Source organism: Silurus aristotelis (genome assembly GCF_946808225.1).
Source record: "Silurus aristotelis genome assembly, chromosome: 10".
Taxonomy (NCBI): Eukaryota; Metazoa; Chordata; class Actinopteri; order Siluriformes; family Siluridae; genus Silurus; species Silurus aristotelis.
Genome location: NC_139583.1, coordinates 6,953,601 through 6,978,712, shown reverse-complemented (window position 1 = coordinate 6,978,712; position 25,112 = coordinate 6,953,601). Strand labels below are relative to the sequence as shown.

The 25,112-nt window shown below is 39.3% G+C and overlaps 2 protein-coding genes across 10 annotated transcripts in view; one reads left to right on the top strand and one right to left on the bottom strand.

The window, feature by feature from the left end:
• shank3a (SH3 and multiple ankyrin repeat domains 3a) overlaps positions 1-13,663 on the top strand; it is a 272,211-nt gene extending 258,548 nt beyond the window's left edge. For 5 of the 9 annotated variants that reach the window (XM_083551732.1, XM_083551731.1, XM_083551733.1 and 2 more), the window contains 6 exons: positions 3,885-3,965; positions 4,686-4,709; positions 5,003-5,127; positions 5,243-5,348; positions 5,500-7,966; positions 12,732-13,663. In XM_083551732.1, the coding sequence (XP_083407858.1) occupies positions 3,885-3,965; positions 4,686-4,709; positions 5,003-5,127; positions 5,243-5,348; positions 5,500-7,966; positions 12,732-13,287 (3,359 nt within the window). In that variant the 3' untranslated portion in view covers positions 13,288-13,663. Of the gene's footprint in view, positions 1-3,884; positions 3,966-4,685; positions 4,710-5,002; positions 5,128-5,242; positions 5,349-5,499; positions 7,967-9,592; positions 9,633-9,844; positions 9,894-11,063; positions 11,105-12,731 lie in introns of all 9 variants that reach the window. The other 4 variants (XR_014535303.1, XR_014535302.1, XR_014535304.1 and 1 more) reach the window with 4 other exon arrangements.
• Positions 13,664-17,147: 3,484 nt separating this feature from the next.
• On the bottom strand, positions 17,148-23,883 carry rabl2 (RAB, member of RAS oncogene family-like 2). The gene is made up of 9 exons (XM_083551819.1): positions 23,734-23,883; positions 23,208-23,379; positions 22,069-22,098; positions 21,231-21,310; positions 20,907-20,986; positions 19,630-19,741; positions 19,445-19,542; positions 18,536-18,619; positions 17,148-18,456 (listed from the first exon to the last, which is right to left on the bottom strand). The coding sequence occupies exons 2-9, from the start codon at positions 23,312-23,314 to the stop codon at positions 18,379-18,381; spliced, it is 669 nt and encodes a 222-aa protein (XP_083407945.1). The 5' UTR covers positions 23,315-23,379; positions 23,734-23,883; the 3' UTR covers positions 17,148-18,378.
• Positions 23,884-25,112: the final 1,229 nt, after the last annotated feature.

Here is a 25,112-nt window from a genome sequence, read left to right as displayed (position 1 = left end):
ATACCATCCCTGCAGTAAAGAATGTTGGTGGCAGCATCATTCTGTGGAGATATTTTTCAGAGGCAGAACTGGGAGACCAGTCAGGATCAAGGGAAAGATTAATGCAGCTTGTACAGAGACATCCTTGATTAACACCTGCTCCAGAGCGCTCTGGACCTCAGACTGGGGCGACAGTTCATATTTCAACAGGACAATGACCATAAGCACACAGTCAAGATAACAAAGGAGTGGCTATTAGACGACTCTGTGATTGTCTTTGAGTGGCCCAGCCAGAGCCCAGACTTGAACCTAATTGAACATCTTTGGAGAGATATGAAAATGGCTGTGCACCGACTCTTCCCATCCAACTTGATGGAGCTTGAGAGGTTTTGCAAAAGAGAATGGAAGTAACTGCACATAAATAGGTGTGTCCAGCTTGTAGCATGTAACTCAAAAAGACTTGAGGCTCTAATTGATGCCAAAGGTGCGTCAACAAAGTATTGAGCAAAGGCTGTGAAGACTTATGTATATGTGATTTTTTTATAAATTTGATTTCAAACAAACTTTGAATTTTGAGGAAAGTAATACATTTATTTATTTATTTATTTATTTATTTATTTATTTATTTATTTATTTATTTATTATAGTAAAGTGAAGACTTTCCGGATGCACTGTATAATAGGGCTGTCAAAATGAACGAGTTAATACAGTGTTAATGAAAATTCATTTTAACAGCACTAATTTTAATGCAGGAAGCATTTCTGTTTGACAAATTTATATTAAATAAATAAATAAATAAATAAATAAATAAATATAAGGCAAAATTGAAACATTCAACGGAACACACATTTATTCATAACGTCCTTTCCTCATTCATATATATAAAAAATAAAATAAACTTCACAGAATCCAAATCTCCATTAAAATCCGGCCACATCCGGCAATTAAAACCGTCCATGTGGAAACATAGCAAAAGTTCCATCTGGTGTCTTGATGATGTACAAAATTTGAAACACCACTTTAAAACATTTACAAGAATAGTATGTCTTTATGCTCTATGTTGAGTTTGGTTTCACTAATAATAAACATACATTTACATAAAGCATCCATATTTGCCCATGCCAATGTTGATTGGAGTACTAAAAAATGTAATTTGTTAACTATTGTAATTAACTTGGGAGTTTTGCATATAAGGCAAACATAGCAGCGTATGTGGCACGATACATAAATCTCCCGCCTTGTGAAATGCCTTACTCTCGCCAGCGGCTGACAGAGTTCAGTTGTTTTGGTGTTATAGTACATTATTTTCTGTCTTTTTGGTATTACAAAACACAATTTTAGCTCTTGTTCCTCCATTTTTTATCGTCGTCGCCGAATAGCGAAACAGAATGCACTGATTAGTCTCATCAGTTACAGGTGTGCTTTTTACCCCGCGTTTCACCCGCCTCCGCCCCGACTCACAAACTGGCATTCGTCCATGCACCTGCTGCCACATACATATATATATACTGTAAAGTTTATAAAATACAATATTGTCAGTCGGTCGGGATGGTTGATTGATTTATTTGTAGATATTTCCTAACATAAATATTACCATTATTACCAATGACAGTTTGATTGAGTCTGTTACATTCATATCTACTGTCATTAATAACAATTATACAACAACATTATAACTGCAACACCTCTGGATACATTTGGACAAACAAACTACGATTGAAGATAAAAATTTACAGGGAAAATAAATGTGAAGCACGAATTACTTACAGTAACTTCCTTCTTTGTGAATTACATAGTTTTGGGCACAAACAGTGGTGTAGAAGCATTTATGCATGTTAACTGGACCATTAAAAATTATGGCCATTAAGACCATCAGAACTGAAGACTTACAATCTGAGCATAGCTTTAAATAATCTTCATTTGAACTCAATAATCAAACTAACTCAAACTTTCTCTTTCCACTGTCATTTTACCAGTGGCAGAGGCCATGTTACTTTGCATCTCATTTGCATAAAGTTATATCATGCTCATCTTTATTGCATCACTCTCAATGAAAGTAATTGGATTCTGTTCATTTTGTCACATGTAGTCCCTTATATTAAAAGTGTGATTTCATGATTGCAATAAGCCTATTTCTTTAGTGTTAGCATAATTGTGAAAACTCTATAAAGTACTTGCATCACACAGAGGAACAGGACAGAGGAGTGACAGTGTTGCCTAACAAGTGTCATGTTGGAAAGGAGATTTGAATTGATGAGTAATGAGGTCTTCTCTTGTAGCAAACAAGATGACTTAGCAAGCCTAATCCATATGTACACCCACACACTGTTACTAACATTGAGTTTTTATTAACCCCCACCTCCTTTTTACAGCCCCCGTTCAATACAGCATGTCCACTTTAACGTTATATCATCAAAGAGTGAAAAAGAAAAAAAAAAATGTACGGTTTGAAATTAGATGTATTTGTAGTTTTGTGTCCTCACCCCATTATCTACACAATAATCTATTCTGTATCCATGCAAACCGTCCACCATTTCCTCTGCAACTCCCACACACTTCTGACCTGTCTCTGACCTGTGCGTGTTTGTAGAGCTACACAGAACAAAAAAAAAAAACAATAACTATACCTTGACCAGGGGATGATCGAGATTTTACTGAGAGTACTATGATTTTTTTAGTATAACGATTAGTGTAATGGTGCTTCCTTTGCATACATACAATTGCAGCAAAATCTAATAATATTCCCTCCTAAACTGCACCTGACTAATGTCTACTGCAAATATATACAAAATAAGATATTCATATAAATGTAACTTGAAATGAAACTTAGATATTGTTGTGTAAGTTTTGGGTGCAAATGCAGTCTTGTACCTTATGGAATATGGAGCCAATTATTAAGAAAACATACACACATTATATAACGTATCAGTTTTAAGATTTATAATGACTTTTCACTCTTTGTAATTGCTTGTGTCTCATCCAACTACAACCATAAACATACACACACACACACACACACACACACACACACACACACACACACACAAATGCAAACACACACACGCAGTGATTCTCACAGTTTAGCTGCATCAACCCAGGCCTTGCTCCTGCCAGAGTTGCCATGGTTACTACAATGAACGTTTGAATTAAGCATTGCATCAAGCCTTGGTATTTCTCGCTCTCTCGCTCTCTCTCTCTCTCTCTCTCTCTCTCTCTCTCTCTCTCTCTTTCTCTCTTACCTCTACTTTCCTCTTTCTTTCTCTCTCCTTTGCTCTCTCTGTGTTCGGTGTGGTCTCAGAGCGAATAAGGACTGAAGAAACCACGGCATCTTTTCTTCTGGAACTTTATATTCGTTTTTCTTGTTGTTCTCTGCGTCTTCTCTAGCTTTGCCTTATTAGGGCTGTGTGTGGAGCGCAGTGTTGGCAGTGTTGCCTCAGCATGAGTATTGAGCTAAAGGCACATTCAGCTCAGAGAGGCAATGGGAGCGTCCAGAGGGAAGAAGGAACAAGAGAAGAGGAGTGACGAGCAGGAAGAATGAAGGGATGTAAAAAAGAGGAGTGTATCTGTGTGTGGTTGGAATGTGACAGAAAGAGAGGTGGGAAATGGTACGGCCAGCAGAAAGACTCAGACGAGGGCCTAGCTGAGTGACCTGTGTTTTGTGTGTGCTTGTGAGTGAGTGAGTGTGTGTGTGTGTGTGTGTGTGTATGGGTGTGGGAGAGTACGAGACATGAAGAAGTTGGCGTCAGAGCGCAGTGTGAATAAAGTGGCACGGCCGCAGAAGGTGTCAGGTCTAGCCGAGCCGAGCGAGATGAAGGTGCACAAGAAGCGTTGGCAGTTGCAGGTAGGAAACAGGTGGGTGGCAATGCGCCACTACTCCTCATCCTCTCCCTGCCTTTCATCCACAGCACCACCACCACCCAAGAGAGCACCCAGCACCACACTCACACCAAGGTCCAAGAGCATGACTGCTGAGCTTGAGGAGCTGGGTAAGACACACACATATACATATACATATAGAACTGTACATACATGTATATAAATACACCTGTAGTGCACATTTGGAGGGAGTTTACTTTAATGTCAACCTGTATCCATCTGTATTTCTTCGCTTTCTGTCTTTCTTTCCATCTCGCTATCTTTCTCTCTTTGTATGCTACACTGTCATCTCTCTCCCTCTGCCATTTGGGCTGTTCAAAACATCAGCTGTTTTGCACTCAGTCTGTCATCATATTCTAACATACAAGTAAAGACACCCACATTCACACAACTTGATATAAAAGTAATAAAAACATAGCATGCATGAAGAATGAATGTATCAGTGTGTGTATATATGTATGTATATATATATTTATATATATGTGTGTGTGTGTGTGTGTGTGTGTGTGTGTGTGTGTGTGTGTGTGTGTGTGTGTGTGTGTTGCCAAAGGTCTAAACAGAGTTAGAGACTTCACTACTGATGTTACTCCACTTTGATATTCACTGCTTTCCTTGTTTTTGCATGCTTTAATTGGTCTACACATGCTACTTAGGTTCTTCTAGACCTAGCTATTTGTTTTATAAAAGTATTTTACATCTGCAACATTTTTACATACAAATCTCTGCAAATCAGACCTGTTTGATTTAATTTACGCTCTCAACTGCAATACAGAAAATACTGACACCTTTGCAAGTTTAATAGACAGTGTTTTTGTGTATTCCATGCTAAGCATCTGCAAGGAGGAGGCGAGGAGGTGAGCGAATAGATAGCGAATATATTTCTGCCATTGTTACTTTAGCATTACTGCTTAAGTCATCACAACTATCTCAAGAAACGATCAATCGAAATGCAGTTTAAAGATGTTTATATCTCATTCTCCTTTATGAAAATGACTGCATGATTGGCTGTCAATTAACGAGTGGTGCTTAGAAAACATTAACATGTTTAACAATAAGTATGATGTTGCCTGGCATGAAAATAGCTGTAATATGTGTCTGCATGTGTTTATACTTTGGTGTGTGTGGGTGTGTGCATGCATTTGTACAGAAAGGCTAGATGAAATCTTGGCCTCTCGGGAATCAGCAATGAGGCCGAAAGTGGAGACAGACTACAGAGCAGCCACAGTGAAGCAACGACCAACCAGCCGTCGAATTACACCAGCAGAAATCAGTGTGAGATACCGTGCCGAACTCACTACTAAGCTGTTTTCCATGACAGACTGTTTTGTTTTTTTATAAGTTATATAACTTTGCTGTAACAACTTTTTACATATGTGTGCATTTATAGTCTCTTTTCGAGCGGCAAGGTCTTGCTCTCCATGGTCCTCTTCACCCAGCACTGGAAAAGGCTCACATTCAGTTGCCCAAAGGCATGTCCAGAACCAAGTCCTTCGGTAATTTTCGGCCTTTAGCAAATTTCTTTTATTTATTTTTTTATCCTTCTACATTTCATTCTTGTCCACTAATCTGAAAACATTTAATCAGCTTAGTATTGATGATTGATTTCGATTTATTGCTAACTCAATTGTTGTAATGTCTGTACAGGAGCTACTGAGGAGGACCGGCTATCTGCCCTGGCGGCGGAGCACAGGTTTCCACGGAGCTCCTCAATGACAGACACCCTGAGAGACAGTCACAGCATCCCTCCTCCACCTCAGACAGCACCACCTCCTCCACCCTCTGTTTACTATCTGGACATGGGCCCACCTCCACCTTTCTGCCCACCCCCTCCTCCAAGTCGTGTTCATGACCCCAGCCGCTCCAGCTTTAAGCCTGGCTCAGAGCCCCGATTGCATGGCCTACCACAAACCATGTCCGCTGAGCTGTATGAACCCCCACGCCACAGTGCCCACATAGACCGACAGAAGAAGGCCCGTTCCATGATTCTTCTGCAAGACTCTCATCATTCTGTGGAGCCTACGGACATCCCAAGGCCTGGCCCTGCCTCCACCCCACCAGAAAGAATCAAGCGCAAAGGACGTGTTATCGACAACCCTTATGCTAATGTGGGCCAGTTTAGCATAGGCTTGTACACCCCACCAACCAGCAAGCCCCAGCGCCGAAAGAGCCCACTAGTGAAGCAATTGCAAGTGGAAGATGCCCAAGAAAGAGCCTCACTAGCGCTGGCTTCAGTCCACTCCAGGGAACATTCACCCACAGGCCGACTGGCAGCTCACCACACTAGCAGGGCAGAGTACTACCAGCAGCAGCTGCTACAGGAGCGTAGTCGAGTTAAAGCTGAGGGTCTATTGCAGGGCAAAGGGCATTTTGCTGCTGCACTTGCCGGTGCTGTCAAGGACAGGGAGCAGCGTCTTGAGGAGCGGCGAAAATCCACAGTCTTCCTGTCTGTGGGCACAATGGAAGGCAGCTCAGCCCCACCATTGGATTCCCCCTTACTCACACAATCTCATTCTGTTGATGAACGCCTGCTCACCAGTGAACTTGGTCAACTCCCTCCACCTGCCCTGGCACTGCAACCCTCTTCAAGTGGCACAACTTTCATTCATCCACTAACAGGGAAACCCCTTGACCCCAACTCCCCTTTGGCACTTGCGCTGGCCGCAAGGGAACGGGCTTTAACTTCCCAGAGCCAATCCCCTGCTAGCAGCCCTGAGCCTAGGACTAAGCATGAGGCTGCTGGTGGGGTGCTGTTCATGGACACTCAGACCAAAGAGGCTGAGGGTGAGAGGGATGTTGGGTCACATTCCTTTTCACAGGGTGAAAAAAGGAGCTACACATCCACCCCAACTACCAAGATCTCATGGGGGACACCAACAACCACAAGAAAAGAAACAGAAAAGGGAACAGAGAAGAAAGAGGATAGGAAGGTAGAAGATAAGAAAAGCATGATCATAAGCATTATGGACACATCACAGCATAAGACTGCTGGCCTTATTATGGTTCATGCAACCAGTAATGGGCAGGCAGTAGGACTAGTCGTCCCTCAACCCAAGGGCATTATTTCAGAGAGCCCAAAGCCCACATTAGCTGAAATCAAGCGGACCAAGTCTCCCAGCCCCGAAGCACCCTCAACACCAACTGCAACCCCTGCCACACCTTCAACCCCCCAAGCACCCACTAGTCCTTCCTCAGATAAGACACACCAGGCATCTTCTAGCCCATCATCAGATAAAACCCTAGTCCAGGGAAGCTCAGAGGAAGATGTGGAGCCCTACTCTGTTACCTTACCACCTGCCATGCTGTCCTCTAGTGATGAGGAGACACGGGAAGAACTGCGCAAAATTGGTGTAGTTCCCCCTCCAGATGAATTTGCGAATGGTCTCTTAGTGAAGGCAGCTGCAGCTTCTGCTACTCCTTCAACAGTCAAGCAAGTGACTCCCTCAGAACCATCCCCTGTCCCAGGTCCTGCTCCTCCAACCACAGCCGCTACAGAATCACAGGCCCCTGCCACCAGTGGCCCACCAGCAGCCTCAGGGAAGCCATCTGAGCCCCACCTGGGCCCAGAGTCTGCTGCTGACTCTGGAGTAGAGGAGGTGGACACTCGCAGCTCCAGCGATCACCATTTGGAGACCACGAGTACCATCTCCACTGTCTCCAGCATGTCCACCCTATCCTCAGAGAGTGGCGAGCCCACTGACACCTACACGTCCCATGCCGACGGCCAGACCTTCATCCTTGATAAGCCGCCAGTGCCTCCAAAGCCAAAGCTCAAGTCTCAGCTCAGCAAGGGCCCAGTAACATTCAGGGACCCCCTGCTTAAACAGTCCTCGGATAGTGAGCTGCTCTCACAGCAGCATGCAGCAGCACTGGCTGCTGCCACAGGGACCTCGGGCCCAACAAGACCCCGCTACCTCTTCCATAGACGCTCCAAGCTGTGGGGGGACCCCATAGAACCCCGTCCGCTTGCAGGCGCAGAGGAAGGCAAATCCACTGTGATAAGTGAGCTTAGCTCCAGACTGCAGCAGCTCAACAAGGATACATGTTCACTCGGTGAAGAGCCTCTCATAGGCTCACTTGACCCTGGACGCAAGTCGCCTGTGGCCGGTGCCAGGTGAGTAGTGGGCTTAATAATACAGAGCTCGAATTAACACTGATCATTTAGTATTATTTTTTTCCCCTTTCTCAATATAACAAAATAACAAACAAGGACGAGATAAATTTTTTGATTATTTCAGGATAGTGCAGAAGACATTATTTTGCATACAGCATGTAATAACAGGGGATTTTTTCATGTTTTGCTTATTCAAAACTAAGTTATTTAAAATAGCAATTAACTTGATTGATTGATTGATTGATTGATTGATTGATTGATTGATTGATTGATTGATTGATTGATTGATTATTTAAATGAATGGCTCGTTTTTCTACATCCAGTGGTTTCTATGGTCATTCCCATGCATTGTAGCCTTATGCCACAAACATAAATTGTTCCACTTTGTCAGTTTATAAAAGTCAATCTACTGTTTGTGTACTTTATAACACTACTGTATGACAAGAATGTGAACCAAATATAAAGTTAGATATATCGCCCCCACTGGTACTGTTAGAGTTACAGCATTCCACACTCATTTATAGAGATGATGATGGAATATTTTCCATTCCTCCATGAGGGACAGATTGTAAAAGTATATTTGAATATTGTATTTGTAACATGTGATTGAAACTATAAGCAATAACATTGGGATAACATTAAATAAATTCTAACAAGATTGTAACGGATAGGAACAGATGTTATTTTAGGCTAGTGCTGTGCTGATTGTTGAAGATCTGTGCATTATTATGATTTCTGATTCAATAATGCCTTAGCTACTACTGTCAGTGATGTCAGCATATCAGAATCACCCAGATCCTTTTTCGTTTCTAATTAACTACCGCTGCTTAAATAAATACATTTATTATAAATACAAAATCCCTGTTGTGACATTAACAGCACTCATCCAGACAAAACAAAGAAAATACTGGTGTTAAAACTCTTCTATACTGCAGTGGCATTTTGTGATTCTCTGCCACAGTTCTGTCCTCTCATGATTAACTTTTTCATTAGCTGATTGATTGGATTAAAGTATGTTAAAGAAGAGAAAATCACAAAATCTTCAGTTTTACGTCTAGATCAGAAATGAGAACCACTATATTAAGAGCATCTGTTAATTGGGATGGCCATATTAAAAAAATATTATAATAATTATGCATCTATTCCTGCAGACAAAGCACTGTGACCTGTCATTACATAACCTAATTTTAATATGTTACCTAAAAAAAAAAAAAAGTTAGGAGTTGTTTAATGAGTCACTGTGCATTGGGATACTTATTGCATTGGTTATACATTTGATTTACAGTGAACTGTGGAGAATAATAATCAGAGAATATCATTTTTATCGATCCAGAGAATTAGAACAACACTATAAAATGGCCGTACACTATGCAGTGCACTATATAGTAAAAATTAAACCTTATCAGACGCAGCATAAACATTCTTACTTTACGTAACTGTACATGCCAAGACTCTTGCATAGAATGACATTTAACCTTTGTAATAATTCAAACGTTGAACACCAGTACAAACAAATGTTGTTGGGTTTTATTTTGATATGGTGTGCTAACATTACAGGGTGGCTCATGCTTCTCAGGACAAAATAAACCCTAATCGAATATCAAATTGTTTTATTTCACTGAAAAGTTTGGAGCTTCAGCAGAGTTTCCACGCATGACAGTTGCTGGTAAGTTAATGAGACGTGATAGCATGTAGATGTCAAATCTGTAGAGCACCAGTGTACGACCTGTAGAGAACATTCCCAAAGCACATCCACTGTAGAGACTAATTCACTGATTCAGGAAATGGAAAATATGTTTATTTTCTTTTTAAAAGCACACCCTATGTTGTTTCTGCTAATATCCTGCAATGCAACTGAAGCCCTTTATATTTCTACAGATGTGACATGGACATGGAAGAGACTAAACCTTAGCTTTTAGGCACTAGGGTAAATTCAACCTCATTATTATTCTTTTCTCGTTTCAAATAACCTATCCACTAATCTCACATTAATGGAATAACCCCTTGCTGACACTGTGATTTGAGTAATCACATCCTCCAGGTCTCTGTTGCCTCTTGGTCACTCCACAAGCACTTTTGTCATGATTAGGTATGGATTCTGTACGCAAGATTAAAGTGTGTACTTGTGATGCACTCTTCCTGTCCATAGCTTTTGTGTTGGACAGTGGACAAGGGAAAGGGTACAGATATTAGATGCTCTTTTATCCCTCACTGTGGGGTGCATACATGGTAGCAGAGCACTTGGAGGCGTGTATGATATAACCCTCTGATCTTTCCTGAGTGATTCTCACTTCCGCTGACTAAATTCCTTGTTTCTTACAGTACACAAATCAACATTCTGATTTCGAATGCTCGTTCCACTGCTTAAAAAAAAGTTACTTCGATCAGTTTTTATAATATGTACAAATTAAATATACATCTGTGATGTCAGAGATCCAGACAAATGTAGATACATTTCATGATCATTAGCATCAGTCAGTCATTTCCTCAGTGTATAGACAATGTTGTTCTTCTACTGCTTTGTTCCAGTCCTCTTTGCTTTTAACTCATGTCTAGCACAGTGCTTGTTCACAGTGGAAATGTGGTTGTTGCTAAACTCTGACCTGTAGCTCTTTTAGAATCATTCCTAACTCTCCTAATGTCACCGCTCGAGCTTCTCTCTGGGAAAAGTGCCACTTTCATACGTGTGATATGCCTTGTTATTCGTTATTACGACTTCTTTTTTCTGTCATAATGGCACCTGGCCCTAGACGAACACTAACAAAAGTTTGTTCATGTATAAAGTGTAATGTAAACCACTTAGCCAGACCATTAGCACAGAATTCTCAGTCGGATGTGAGAAGTCTAGGGTCAGCTGCTGGTTTGTCTCATTGCTTTTATTTGGTTTACATTTTTAATGTGAAGTGCCTGTCTGGTTCTGCTCTCTCATGGACTGATGCTAACCAATCGCTCTTTGTTTGTCATTGCTTCTGTCTCACTTTCTTTTTGTCTTTCTCTCTCTCCCTCTATCTCTCTCTCTCTCTCTCTCTCTCTCTCTCTCTCTCTCTCTCCTCACTCACTCTCTTTCTCTCTCTGCATGCCACGCTGCTCTGTCTAGAACTGAATCTGAGGCTATGCCCCGGAGGGCCGGGCACCTGTGTAAGTGCGCATGCATCATCTCATCTACCGTTTGTTTTTGTTTTTTTCTCTAGCCATTGGCGGCCCACTTTTAATCTGAATTCTCCTTCTTTCTCACCCATATGTCTCACAAGCTACTCACCTCACTTCATCCAACATCATTGTCGTATCTACTCTCACACTTACTCTCAGTTCATGCCTCTGAGACTGCACTGTGATTAAGGATATCTTAGTTTCTTGTTGTGATAAATTGCCACACTGTACTTAACACTTAATCCTTCAAGATCGTTTGACAAACAGAGGAAACAGCTAGATTTCAGCATGAGGCAGAATTATAGGTTGAGGTTCAGAATTCTGGGAAATTATAATCAAACAATAGGACGGTCAGTAATAACAGGCAGACAATACATGCATGTTGTGGTTAGTCAGAAGTGGGCCACATTTGTTTGTTTGACAGTTACAGACTTACTCTATTTATTTAGGGACCGCGTGTTCAGTAATATGAAGGCTGAGCTTGCCATCCTCTTCCCCCTCCTCCTCCTCCTACTCTTCCTCGCTTTGCTTTTGGTCTTTCTCTCGCTCTCTCGCTTTTCCTCTAATTCTTTCTAGGCTTTATCCTCAGTCAGACGGACAGGTCTGTGGGCTGTTCAGCTGATGCATGTCACGTTTGCTCGATTGTCTCCGGAAAAGACAAAAAGAACTGAATTTTATTTGTTAATATTCTTTTATTGTACATATATTTTATATAGTTATTTACATGCATCTATATATTCTTAAAATAAATATTTTCAGTTTAAGGCCCTTGAATAGGAGTAAATTAAACATTAATTATTGCATTTTAATTCAGATCCTTTTGTCTACCTTTCCATACAGCATATACATAATTTCATGTGCAGGTGTTACCCTGACTTGCCAGTTGGTTCATTATTCATTGGACACTCTCACTCTTTTTGACCATTTTATCAGGTCCCACATTTCATCTATAACATCTAATTAATATAAATTCTACATCTTACTTTATGCCCATGAGCTGTTGTTTTTTTACTCTACTTTTAATATAATTATTAGAGTAGAAAAGCATAGAAGCAGATAGATTTCACCTAAATATTTAAGATAAATATATAAGAGTAACACTGATTCATCTTTTAGACTTGTAAAATGTTAAACAAATGCCGGTACCTGATTTTTCATGCACTGGTAAACATTTAAAAGACAAGGCTTTTCCTATTAATAAGCATCTGAAATAGTTTTTAATTGTCCTTTGAGTTATTGCGAGTCAATTAATCCAAAGCGCTGAGATGGTAAAAGATGGTTTTGGATTTTGCTCGGGATTCAGGTTTCTTGGCATTTCTAAAGTGACTCACACTTTCTGTTCTGGATTCTGTAGTACTCTTGCTTGTGTTCCAGGTAAACGCATTAATGAAACATCACACTAACACAGTGTTAATGCGTTTACCGTGTCTCCTGCTAACTTGGTGTTGCTGACTTAAAATAACTGTTTTGACTCATGATTCATACATGGAGGTTGTTGCATGCTGCAGGAAGGAGCCACTACAAATTAAAATAGAAGATAATGAACTATACAACTTCACAGAATCCTCACTTGGTACGCTACGTTTTCTTTTTATCCCTCTTCTTTGTCTTTCAGACTTTTCAGCAGTCTAGGAGAGCTCCACACCATCTCTCAGCGAAGTTATGGCACCACATACACTATCCGACCAGGCAGCCGTTACCCAATGACCCGTCGAACACCCAGCCCTGGCTCTGCTTCCCCAGATCGTTCAGATCCACTCGGACCCATCCGAGGTTTCGGCCTGGCTACCTCGCCCACCGCGGCCCCCACTATCCTAAAATCCTCCAGCCTCAGCCTGCCTCATGAGCCAAAGGAGGTGCGCTTTGTCATGAGGAGCTCTAGCGCCAGGAGCCGCTCTCCCTCACCAGGACACTCCCCCGGCGTGCCCTCGCCACTCCTTACACTGCGCCCCTTCCACCAGAAACCCCTGCACCTGTGGAACAAGTACGATGTGGGTGACTGGCTTGCTAGTATTAATCTGGTTGAGCACCGTGAGCGCTTCCAGGAGCATGAGATTGAGGGCTCACACCTCCCAGCCCTCACTAAAGAAGACTTCGCTGAGCTGGGTGTGACACGGGTAGGCCATCGAATGAACATTGAGCGTGCCCTAAAGCAGCTGCTGGAAAGGTGACCCCTCACCCCACTCTGTCTGTAGCTAGTCTCATTACTTCTTTCTTTATTAATTTCTTTTGTTGTTGTTCCTTATTTTGGGTTTTTCTTGTTTATTTAACCAGATTTTCAGTTTGGCTCTTATTTCATGACTCGTCGATATTGGTTCTGTAGAAGTAAGCCCAACTTATGTAGTAGCATTTTGGCCCAAATATTTCCTCCATCACACCATCAACTGCCAATTACCCAGCTTGTAACGGGGCTGTGAATGCGTAAAGATATAAAAGCACCATTTCATTCACCTTTCCAAATTTCTTTCTTACCCTCCTCTAGTCTTGGCCTACTGGGAAAACCCTAGCTACCATATTTTATTCTTTTTTATTAATAATTTTTTTTTTTACAAAAGAAAGGAGGGATGATGTTGGATGAGGGAAGCTGAGTTGCCTTTCTGAATATGTTTGTAGTGGATGAGCAGAGTGGGTGTGGCTTGGTCGTCTCTACCTTCCGCCTGCCCTCTTCTGGCTGAGGGACATATTACACCTGGAGAATGTTAAACCAACACTAGTGGCTTTTTTTCATTATCAGACTTTTCCTTTGGGGGGACCAAAGGGAATGTGACATAGAATAGGATATCAATGTATTTACATAGCTTTGAAAAAAAGAGAGAGAGAAAAAAAAAACCCCAGACAAAATGAACTGTGCACAACTGCACTAGTCTCTCCCTTAGATGATGTGAATTACATAAATAATTTATTCATTTTTACCAATTATATACATATATATATATTTGAAGAGTATATAGATATATGAATATAACATTTTGTCATAAATATAAAACTTATATATGGTATTCTATTTAAAGACACTGTCGTTTTTTTTTTTTCCTAATGTTCATCCTTTTATGGACTGTAGCCTGAAAGTCACAAAACAGTGTGACAGCTATCAGATTTGGTAACAGTGAATTGTACCATGCCCTTTTTTTCTTACTCTATGGGTTCATCTTGGTTTAACAAAACTCGGTCTTCCGTCTACAATTAGGGCAGCCCACAGTGGACAGTGTGTGATTGACCCCCATCTTACACACACACACACACACACACTGCAAAGTACTTGACATCTCTGTCATGCTATTAACAGCTCTTCATGCACTTACATACAATAAAACTCCTCTATATCAAATTTTATTCAAACTCAAAATCCATCTTTAATATGGTGAATTAGAAATGAGCTGTGCAATAAAAAAAAAAGGTGCACGTGTGTGTCTGTGTGTATTTGCGTGTGTTATGATGGGGCCGCTGTGGGACAAGATATGTGTTTCTCATACACGGTAGCTCTGCTACATGCTACTGGGCAATGTAAAAAAAAAAAATTGAAGACAGACTCTATAATTGTAAGAGATTTTCTGTGCCACTACACAGGGGCTTGTGTGGCTCAGGGGCTCTACAACTCTAAGCACTGAAGCATTTGGTCATTTCATTTGAGTTGATTATTTATTTGTTTTATTGTTTTTTCTGCTAAGCCCCATAGTATATGTGGATTTTGTAGCTTGTGAGATATAATGCTTAGAATAATTTTTATCAATTAACCTAGAATGAATTTTAGAATGACCTAAAGGGTTAAGCTAAAAAAAAAGAAATGTCCTTTCCAAACTTATAACTGTATATATGGACAAATTATGAATTATTTGTTTTTTTATATTAATCACAAGCAATGTACATATAGTTTTCATATAATTTTATAAAAATTGAAAAAAAATATATAGATCTATATATGAATGTTTGGCATATATGCATAGTTAACCACCTGTGGAAAAAGGTGAAAAAGATTTTATTCTTTGTATGGACTGAGTTTGGGATGATTTGCACAAAACTAGGTGCTAGCATTCAAGCCATCCATTCTCATGTCTCTGTGTCTGCACTTTCCTCCATCCCTCCATCATCCCGCAAAGAAAACGCATCTGATATCAGTTTAACACAGACTATAAGGCGAAATGAAGGGATAGAAATTAAAACTGGCAAATGTGCATACAGTGGACAGCTGTCTTTCTCTCTCTGTGTGTGTGTGTGTGTGTGTGTGTGTGTGTGTGTGTGTGTGTGTGTGTGTGTGTGTGTGTGTGTGTGTGTGTGTGTGTGTGTGTGTGTGTGTGTGTTGTGCGCCCAACACATACACACTAACACTTTGTCTGCTATTAAGAACCAACACTGAACAAAACAGAAGTGGTGAAAACATCCATACTCACCATCTATATTCAGCCAAGGAAACTGTTCTGTTGTAGAACCAGTTCATCTTTCTGAGGAAGCTTTATGGAGCCATGACCCTCGCACCAAGAAAGAACACTGTGTTGTAAGACCTCTCTTTTGGCGGCTGTATCATTTCAGAGTCACCCCCTTTCATCACATTGGCTGAGTCCTGATCTAAACCTGAGTGTTTTCCACTGTGCCCTTTTAGCAAACTGATCTGATTGGCAACTGGTTTTGTGGCATTCATTATTCCAGCATCACTTCCAGGAGGTGCTCAGTAAATGTTGAAGGATCATAACTAGAGGCTTAAGGGGTTGAATGTTCAGGACACTTTGGTTTTTGCACGGTTTTTTAATTCAGCGTGCAGGATTTTAACTGGAGCAAATGAAACCATGCCTTCAAAGTTATCTTTTTTTTTTTTTAATTTGCAGTTGTGGCGAGAAAAAATCTCATGTTTTCCAGTCAATTACATGAAAAAGATCTGCGGTTTGCTGGTTGTAATGTCTGTCAAATGATTAGTGTCTCCGCATGTAAGCAGTGAAGAAAAGCACCAGAATATCTAGTGGCTTGTAAGAAAAGGGACAACCAAACTTCATGCATTTTAATAATAGGAAAGTATCAAGAAGATTGTTTAAACATTCAAGGAATTTGATCTCTTGATGTAAAACCTCCCATTGTAATGGATTTGGTTGAGCAGAAATGTGATTAATGCAATGCTACTATATTGCATAAATTAATTAAGCGCTAGAATGGCATGACGGAAAATTTGGTTTAGTATCAGGACCCTGAGAAAACTGTGACTTACATTCATGTTCTCGACTGCAGATCATTATTGAGCCTCTATGAGACTTGAAAATATGCATTAACACTGAATACGATTCTCTTATATCGAACTGAATCCCAGCATTTAGTCATTTTATGAATTTTCGATCAGCGATTTTAATCTGGTCGTGCAATTACGAGCAAGATGTACAATGTTTGGCATTTGGTTGTCTCATACAGGGCTCTTTCTCAGAGCAAGAGATGATTAGTGTCTGTAATTGATGTAGTTCAGCTCATCTCTTGACGCTCTGAGGCTTCGTGCCACACTCACCAGTAATCTCCTTCTATTGGTCCGCCATATTCATATCCTATCACACGACATCCCCGTGGCCAATTCTGGAATATTTACTTTTGTGTTTGTGTCTATATGGAGTGCTTAGTAATTAAAACGTGAAAGACAAAAAGAAAAAAATAACAATGTGCCAAAAAGTGATTAGTTTATAGCTATTCATTGACGCTAGTTCTTTTTGCGATTTAAAGCTGTTAGAACAGCACTATGGTGCCACCTCCTGGAAATCTTGAGAACTCCAGACATTTCCTATCATGTTTAATGCATTTTTTTTTTTCCCAGATACCAGTTTATGTTTTGTAGAGTGTTACTTGAACTTGTAATTGATCTAGCTTATGGCTTTTCATGTGGTTTGAATACCAGTTTTGGTTTTTTTTGGCTGAACTCCAGTAAGCCTTCGACTGAATGACTGCGTAAGATAGCGACGTTTAACATCCTTCTCCCTTCCTCTTCAGTGATGCGCCTCAGATACAAGACAAATTTGATCCTCTTTAAAAAGAAAAAAAAAATGAAAAAAAGAGAGAATGGAAATGATTTCTTTGTAACTTTACTATATTTAACAAGATCGGTTCAGTGAAATGTTAAATAAATCAACATCATTAACATTACCATGCTCTGTAGAGTTGTCACTCGTTTCCTGACCAACAAAAGCACAATAAAAATGGCAAGAAATGCACTGGTTATCTTTTTTTTTTTTCCTTAATCGCTTGCTTTATCATACTGTCATTATATATGTTGTGTGTTTGTATTAATTCCAGATAAACACAGTTCACCCTGGATTCTAAAGTAAGTAACAAACACTGTAAGACAAATGAAACTGTAATGTTTCCCTAAACAAAGTCTGCCACATTACTTCTGATTATGCAGTCTGACTTTATGAACAGTACTGATTATACTGCCACATTCGGCCCACAGGACATCAAGCCACAGCACACACACGAGCTAAATACAAGCAAGTGTTTAATTGCGGCACATAACAAGATGCTCTTTAAATGAACTCTGAACGATGCTTTAATATGCTGCCACAACGAGTGCGTTTCCAGTTCCATTCACACACGCAGTACATAAATATTTGTTTCCCACCAGACAGAGGTCAGTCTGTGTGTGTGTGTGTGTGTGTGTGTGTGTGTGTGTGAGGTTTTGGAAATCACACACATGACTTCACAGTTTGTACAAAATGATGAGCTATTTATGCACCCTTTTAATGCTGGGTTGGAATTATTATGGGCTGGACATTTATTTTTATGCAATTCAAGTCAATTTAGCATAAATTTCAACAATAAATTATAAAAAAGAAAATAATGTGAAATGTCAATAATGTTATCAAGGCTTTCCATTGAGATCACTGATGTGAAATATGAAATAGCAGGAACTCTAAAAGGGAGGTGGTAGCTCACGGTTTGGAAGGTCATGGGTTCAAATCCCGGTGCTACCATGCTACCATTGCTGTATTAATGTACACACACACACACATTCCCAAACAGCTGCATCCAGAGTGTGAACAATCAGTGAAACCCCCAAACATCACTGTACCTAGTACTGTACATGTATAGCATTTGTCTCTAAGACCTTCTAAAGCCACACAAAGATTTATTACATGCACCGTCTATGCATTGAACATTTAGTGTAGCAGGTTCCAGGGAACTGATCCGGCACATGAGGTAGAGCGTAGTCCCTGTTGGGTTTTACTTTAGTTTTAAATGGAATGTAAACTCTTCAGGACGGTTGGTGAGCAGCCGTGGTTTTATAAACAGCCATGAAATCAAGCTGCTTTTCCCTCTTCTTCTTCTTCTTCTTCATCATCACCCTCTGAATCTTCTTTGCCCTCCAAATCAAAGTTCTACATCAAAGAAATAAGTGATCACTGTCCAGAAAAATGATTGAAAAAAAAACAATAGAGCGAAGACACACACACACACCTCTAGTTCTCTCATGACCACATCCATAAAGTCACTGGAGTTCTTTTTGTAAGACAAAGCCATGTTAATGGCATCTTTAAAAACCTGCAGAAAGACTTAGGATCATTAATGTGTCACTTCAGAAACACTATCCAGCATGTTAATTCTTGACAACGTTGCTGTCGATTCCTTCAGTTTTGTTGATGATTATAGTTCAACTTTCAGGTGTGTAAATAGTCTGAGCAGCAGCATCATTAAAGTGAGTTTTCTAAGGAATAAAACACTTTGTGTACAGGAACATATGAAGATGTGCTGTGATTATTAAGTGTAATATCATTGGGAAATCTAGAGCTAAGCTGCCATCAGTATTATCACATTAGTACATAAACAAGCCTCTATTTTTTCTCTCTCTTATCACTTAAAAAAAAAAAGATGCAGATTGCTACATAACTGAGATACCACAGTGCAATTTCCCATGATGACAATTCTTCTAGAAAACACTTTTTGTTGTTTTTTACAGGAAGCAGAAAAACGTCTATACATATTTGATGTTATTGAGCACTTAATAAATCAGGCTCGGATTATTTGAAGGTCCTCCATATTATAATACATATAATGGATTTAAATGCACACATTGTGAACTGTAATACAGGGAAATTCGGTGTCACACAGATAAGGATGAGTTCCTGGATGAGTCTGGTTTCACTTAAGGTTTCTTCCTCATACCATCTCAGGGAGTTTGTTTCTATGCCACTGTCGCTCGCTGGCTCGTGCATTCGGGTTAAAACGATTGGGACTCATTAATGTTTATATTTGCACTCTTTTTAATTCTGTAAAGCCGCTTTGGGGGAATTTCTATTGCTAAAAGTGTTATACAAATCAAATTGAATTGAATTATAACCCTGTGATTCGAAAGAGCTTAAATCGCACCTTGACCACATTAGTTCCATCAGCAGCAGATACGAAGTAGAAGGGCAGACCCTGCTTCTTAGCAAAGTTAAAGCTCTTCTGTGTCACTCTCATGTCCGCTTGAGAGACAGAGAGAAACAGACAAAGACATTATTATCGTCAACATGGTAGAAAGAGTAATCTTTAAAATTTAAGAATTTCCTCACCATCGATTTTATTTGCCACCACCAGACAGGGAATCTCAGGTCTGTATTCTCTCAGCTCTTTATACCAGCTGGAAAGATTCTTATACGTTATTTTCCTCTGGACGTCAAAAACCTATAAACAAATATTGGCATATTTGCTGAACATGCGTAAATGAATACACTGCGTGTAATAATGCCTCCACTAGGGGGTTCCTAAAACATCGGGTTACAACCCGTTCATTGTTCATTGTTTTATAAATTACGGTTAGAAAGACTATTTGTAAATAAGGGAGGCGGTCAGGGTTCAAGACCCAGTATCGCCAAGCAGCCACTCTTGGGGCCCTTGAGCAAGGCCCTTAACTCTCAGAGCTCCAGGGGTGTTGTAACATGGTTGACCTGATCTGCTCTCTGACCCCAGTGTCCTAAAACTATATTTTGTTCACAAAAATACCCTCATGGATAACAAATAACTGTAAACACAACTCACAAAAGAAAAAAATATATTATTTTAGATATATGTGACACAATTATTGGAACCTGGTTAGTCAATTCTATTTAGCCACCTCCCTTTCGTCAAGAGTCTCCAAGTCTTCTCCTATCACATCTGCTGAAGTTCCATTAGGGTCCATTCCTGCATACAGAATCTTTCTAGATCTTTACAATGTCAACATCACACAGGTGGATTCTCCTGTTCAGTTCCCCACACAGGGTTAATATACGGGTCAGATCAGGGGACTGGAATGTCCATGGCAGAATGATGATTGTATGTGGTCAGGAAACCTTTTGTGTGTTGATTTTGGGATGTATTTTGGATCATTTGACCAAAAGTGCCAACACACTTGAGTACAACACTAACTAGGGTTTCATGTAACCAACCCTCTGTTGTTGTTTTTTTTCCCTTTTCTAGATTAGTAAATCCTTTTGAATGAAAGATCGAGAGTTTTCGTGAGACTCTAATGAGACAAGACAATAATAAGTAGGACAGTGGAAAGATTAACACTGAATCTTGGTAGAGTTTGTAACATCACTGCACATGAAATCGATTCACTTTACAGCTTTGCCTGGAAATCTGAAAAACAGGGATTTCATGCCCAGGATGTAATGTCAGTGTTAAATCTTCCAGATGTAGACCCTACATGAGAGGAGTGTGAAGATAATAAAGACCCTCTTGTCAGTGCTGCTTCCGTAGGTTACTCAAGGCTTTAGGGTCACAACGGTTGTTTGGGAACACTGTGTCTACACTATATCGGATGCTGTGCTGACTCTAAGTTACATGTGAGCATTAACCGTGTTTTTACCATGACGCATGCGTGTGCTTTGTGGTAGTAGGACGGGTGCATGCTTTGAAAGCGCTCTTGGCCAGCAGTGTCCCAGAAATCTGTCACAGAAAGATGATATTAAGAAGAAAAGATGAAGCATATCCACAGTAATATCACTTTTTCTGATGGCTATAATTCATTATAAATAAATCACTGGTGCTCAGAAAGCAATATCAAAATATATAACGTTTGATTATTACACAATCTGTGACTATAAATAATCTCTGACAACATGTGATATCTATGTTAGACTTTATAGGTAAAGTTGCTGATTATGCGTTTAGTTTTCTGGTAAGAACTCACCGACCAGCACAGGCTTGCCATTGATAGTGGTGTTGTATTTGTATAAGGTCAGTGCATAAGTGGACAGCTGCTGAGGTCGACTGAGAGAGATGTTAAGGGTCATACAGCCGTTATACAAAAACTAAAATAGATATAAAACCTAAAATTCTGTACACTATGGATGGAACGATTCAGCGATGTACATCGGACACAAGTTGGCATTTGTATCAATGCTTTTTAACATATTTGTATCGGGAAAAAGCAATTTATTTATATATAATTATCAGTTGAAGCGCGATACTTTTATTATTTAGAAAAAAAAATTGTGACTAATATTTTATGAATAAATTGATTTCTCCTCGCTAAACCGTTTCTCGCTCAGCACCGCTGCTGCTATGTGAATATGACGTATCACAGCACTTCTTAAACCAAAGGGTGTCCTGGCTGTCACATAGAATACAGATTAACATGGCAGAGGTAGAGCTGCGTCTTCCTGGAGCCAGAACAGGAAAATAATGTCTGGATTTATTTATTTGCACTACAAAGGCCTATTTGCGAAAGGCCCATGCGTTAGAAGTCAGTATGCACCTGAGTACGATGCATGAATTGCTGTCAGTCTGAACCATAGATTGAGATCCATATTGAATTGTATGACATCATATTTTTTCCACTGAATCGCATTGTGTTGAGTCAAATTGCAATCGGCTCGCACTGCATCGTAATAAGGATGAATCGTTTCGCATCGAATAGGTAGCTGTTCGTATGTTTCTTCAATGTATCGCAGCGTCGGCTATGCATCAAGATGTGAATCACAGCAGCCTCGGTGATGGAGATGCTGTAGATGTGTATGAAAGGATACTATCCATCCATTAGAAATCTTTCCATTAACCTGTGAGGCACAAAGAAGGGAAAGACAGATTATGAGTGTATAGGAAAAAATATTATATGACCAGTTCATCTGTATGTCTTAAGTCGCTATCGGATTTCAAATCAGATCATGAAATATATCAGATTGTGAAATATATCGAATCGGATTGTAAAGTATATCGAGACAAATTGTCAAATGTATCAAAGCATATCGAAATATATGGAATCGGATCATGAAATATATTGAAACTGATCATGAAAATATCGAATCAGATTGTAAAATATATTTACTCAGATCATGAAAAATATCGAATCAGATTGTAAAATATATTCACTCAGATCATGAAATATATCGAATCAGATTGTATAATATATCGAGACAAATTGTCAAATATATCAAAGTGTATCAAAATATATTGAATCAGATATATGAAACTGATCATGAATTAAATCAAAGTGGATCATGAAATATATCGGATCAGATTGTAAAATATATCGAATCAGATTGTAAAATATATCCAATCAGATCATGAAATATATCGAATCAGACTGTAAAATATATCGAATCAGATTGTAAAATATATCCAATCAGATCATGAAATATATCGAATCAGACTGTAAAATATATCGAATCAGACTGTAAAATATATCGAATCAGATTGTAAAATATATCCAATCAGATCATGAAATATATCGAATCAGACTGTAAAATATATCGAATCAGACTGTAAAATATATCGAATCAGATTGTAAAATATATCGAATCAGATCATGAAATATATCGAATCAGACTGTAAAATATATCGAATCAGACTGTAAAATATATCTAATCAGATTGTAAAATATATCGAATCAGATAATGAAATATATCGAATTAGATTGTAAAATATATCCAATCAGATTGTAAAATATATCCAATCAGATCATGAAATATATCGAATCAGACTGTAAAATATATCGAGAGAAACTGTCAAATATATCAAAGCGTATCAAAATATATGGAATCAGATATATGAAACTGATCATGAATTAAATCGAAGTAGATCATAAAAAATATCGAATCAGATTATGTAGAAATATATCAAATTGTGCAATATATCGAACCATGAAGCAAGTGTCATGAAGACTTACTTGGATTTGCCCACAGCACTGTCCCCGAGACAGATAATCTTCACCTGTTCATCTGAATCATATTTCTCCTGCTCTGAATCCGGAATGCGCTTCACATCACCCGCCATCTTCTGGTTCAGGATTTCAGGATGAACCAGTACAGGTAGTGTTTACACCTGAATCTCCAACCCTCCTGTTCACCAGGATTCACCATCAACCCACAAAAAAGAGAGAAAAACACCAATAACCGGAAAATAACATCTCTCTCTCTCTCTCTCTCTCTCTCTCTCTCTCTCTCTCTCTCTATCTATTTATCTATCTATTTATCCATCATGAACGAATAAAACCGATTATTGTTATTTGTATTGATGTGAAGTCACTAAGCTCACCACAGTTAGCACTAACTAGCATGAGTTATCTAGCAGGCTAGCATGCTAATCTGTAAGAGAAAGTCATCTCTAAGCACTAAATACAGACTCCGAATAATAAAAATGTAATAATTAGATAGTTTTTTTTAATGAAAATGATCAATAAAACAGTCTCACACCCCCTCTGTCTCTGAGCGAGTCTCAGCCTGTTTCCACGCAACGAGACGCTTTAGAGCGGAAGAAGCGCACACGATTCCGTTCCAGATCCACAATCCCAAACGCTTCTCTATACCCTATATATGTGCACTACATATTGGGTTAGAGTGACAGCTTTTCCACCCTTTCTAGTGCACTCGTTCACAAAACAGTCATTTGGGATTTACCCAGTCTTTCTAGTAAGTGTTTGGGTTACTTAGCGCCCTCTACAGGCACAAGCAGGAAGTCCACAGGAGCTGATAGATTCACTCCATGGCCTGAAGAATTACCACATAATCACTGCAATAGGTTTCAGCTTTAAGTTATTTAACCCTCCCTGATGCAGTGAGAAGCTTCTCATTTATTAAATAGCTAATGCCACTTGACGTGGAAAGATAGTGCTGGGCCATGCCATGCATTTCACACTTAGGCCTTCAGTAGTGTCCTACAGAAGGCCTATACTACATTACAGACAGGTATCTTATACAGCGAGATTGAATGCCATTGCACAAGCAAGAAACCCAGTGAACACAATTCAACAAGTCTTCTTTTACTGCAGCCACAACTGCATCACCCACATACATCATCCCTAGCAAAGGCATCGATATTAAACTCATAAAATGACATAAATACAGTCCACCCAGGATGCATATTTGTAGTATCTTTTGAGTTCACTGAAACCCCATGCATTACGGTTTTCCTAGGGAAATTAAGGCAAATTGTGTGTGTTTTATGTGAATTACTGGAAATAATAGTATAAGTAGTCCTTTAGAAAGTGTAACAGCTGTTTTAAAGTGTTTTTTTGTTTATTTTTTAATCAGACCTTTCCCCACGATGTCCAGCGATGTAAAAACAACAGATTCTTTGTCATGTATTTGAAGCTACAGGTGCCCGTACTGTTGATTCTGAGGGTTTCAGATTTCTTTGACCCCTGCAATACATGACGGCTGGAATATGAACTCTAATATAAACATACACTACTGGCAGTGTTGGATGAAGTACACAAACCATGTACTTTAGTTGAAGTGGAGATACAGTAAGTAATATATGACTCCAGTAAAAGTGAAAGTGCTCCATTTAAACTTTCACTTCAGTAAAAGTACAAAAGTATTTGCCTTTACTTAAGTTTTCAAAGTATTATGATTTATTATTTTCTATTATGTTCCGATTATAATTTTTGTCACAAAAGTCACTTCATGTGAAAAGACTCATAAGGAAAAATTGTACTCTTATCAACCAATCTACTAATAGAATAATCTTAATGAGTGAAACACTGATTGATATCTATTAAAATTATCATGAGCCCAAAACATTCTTACTACTTAAAAAATCATGCCACAGGTGTTGTGGTGAGTTCGAGTCA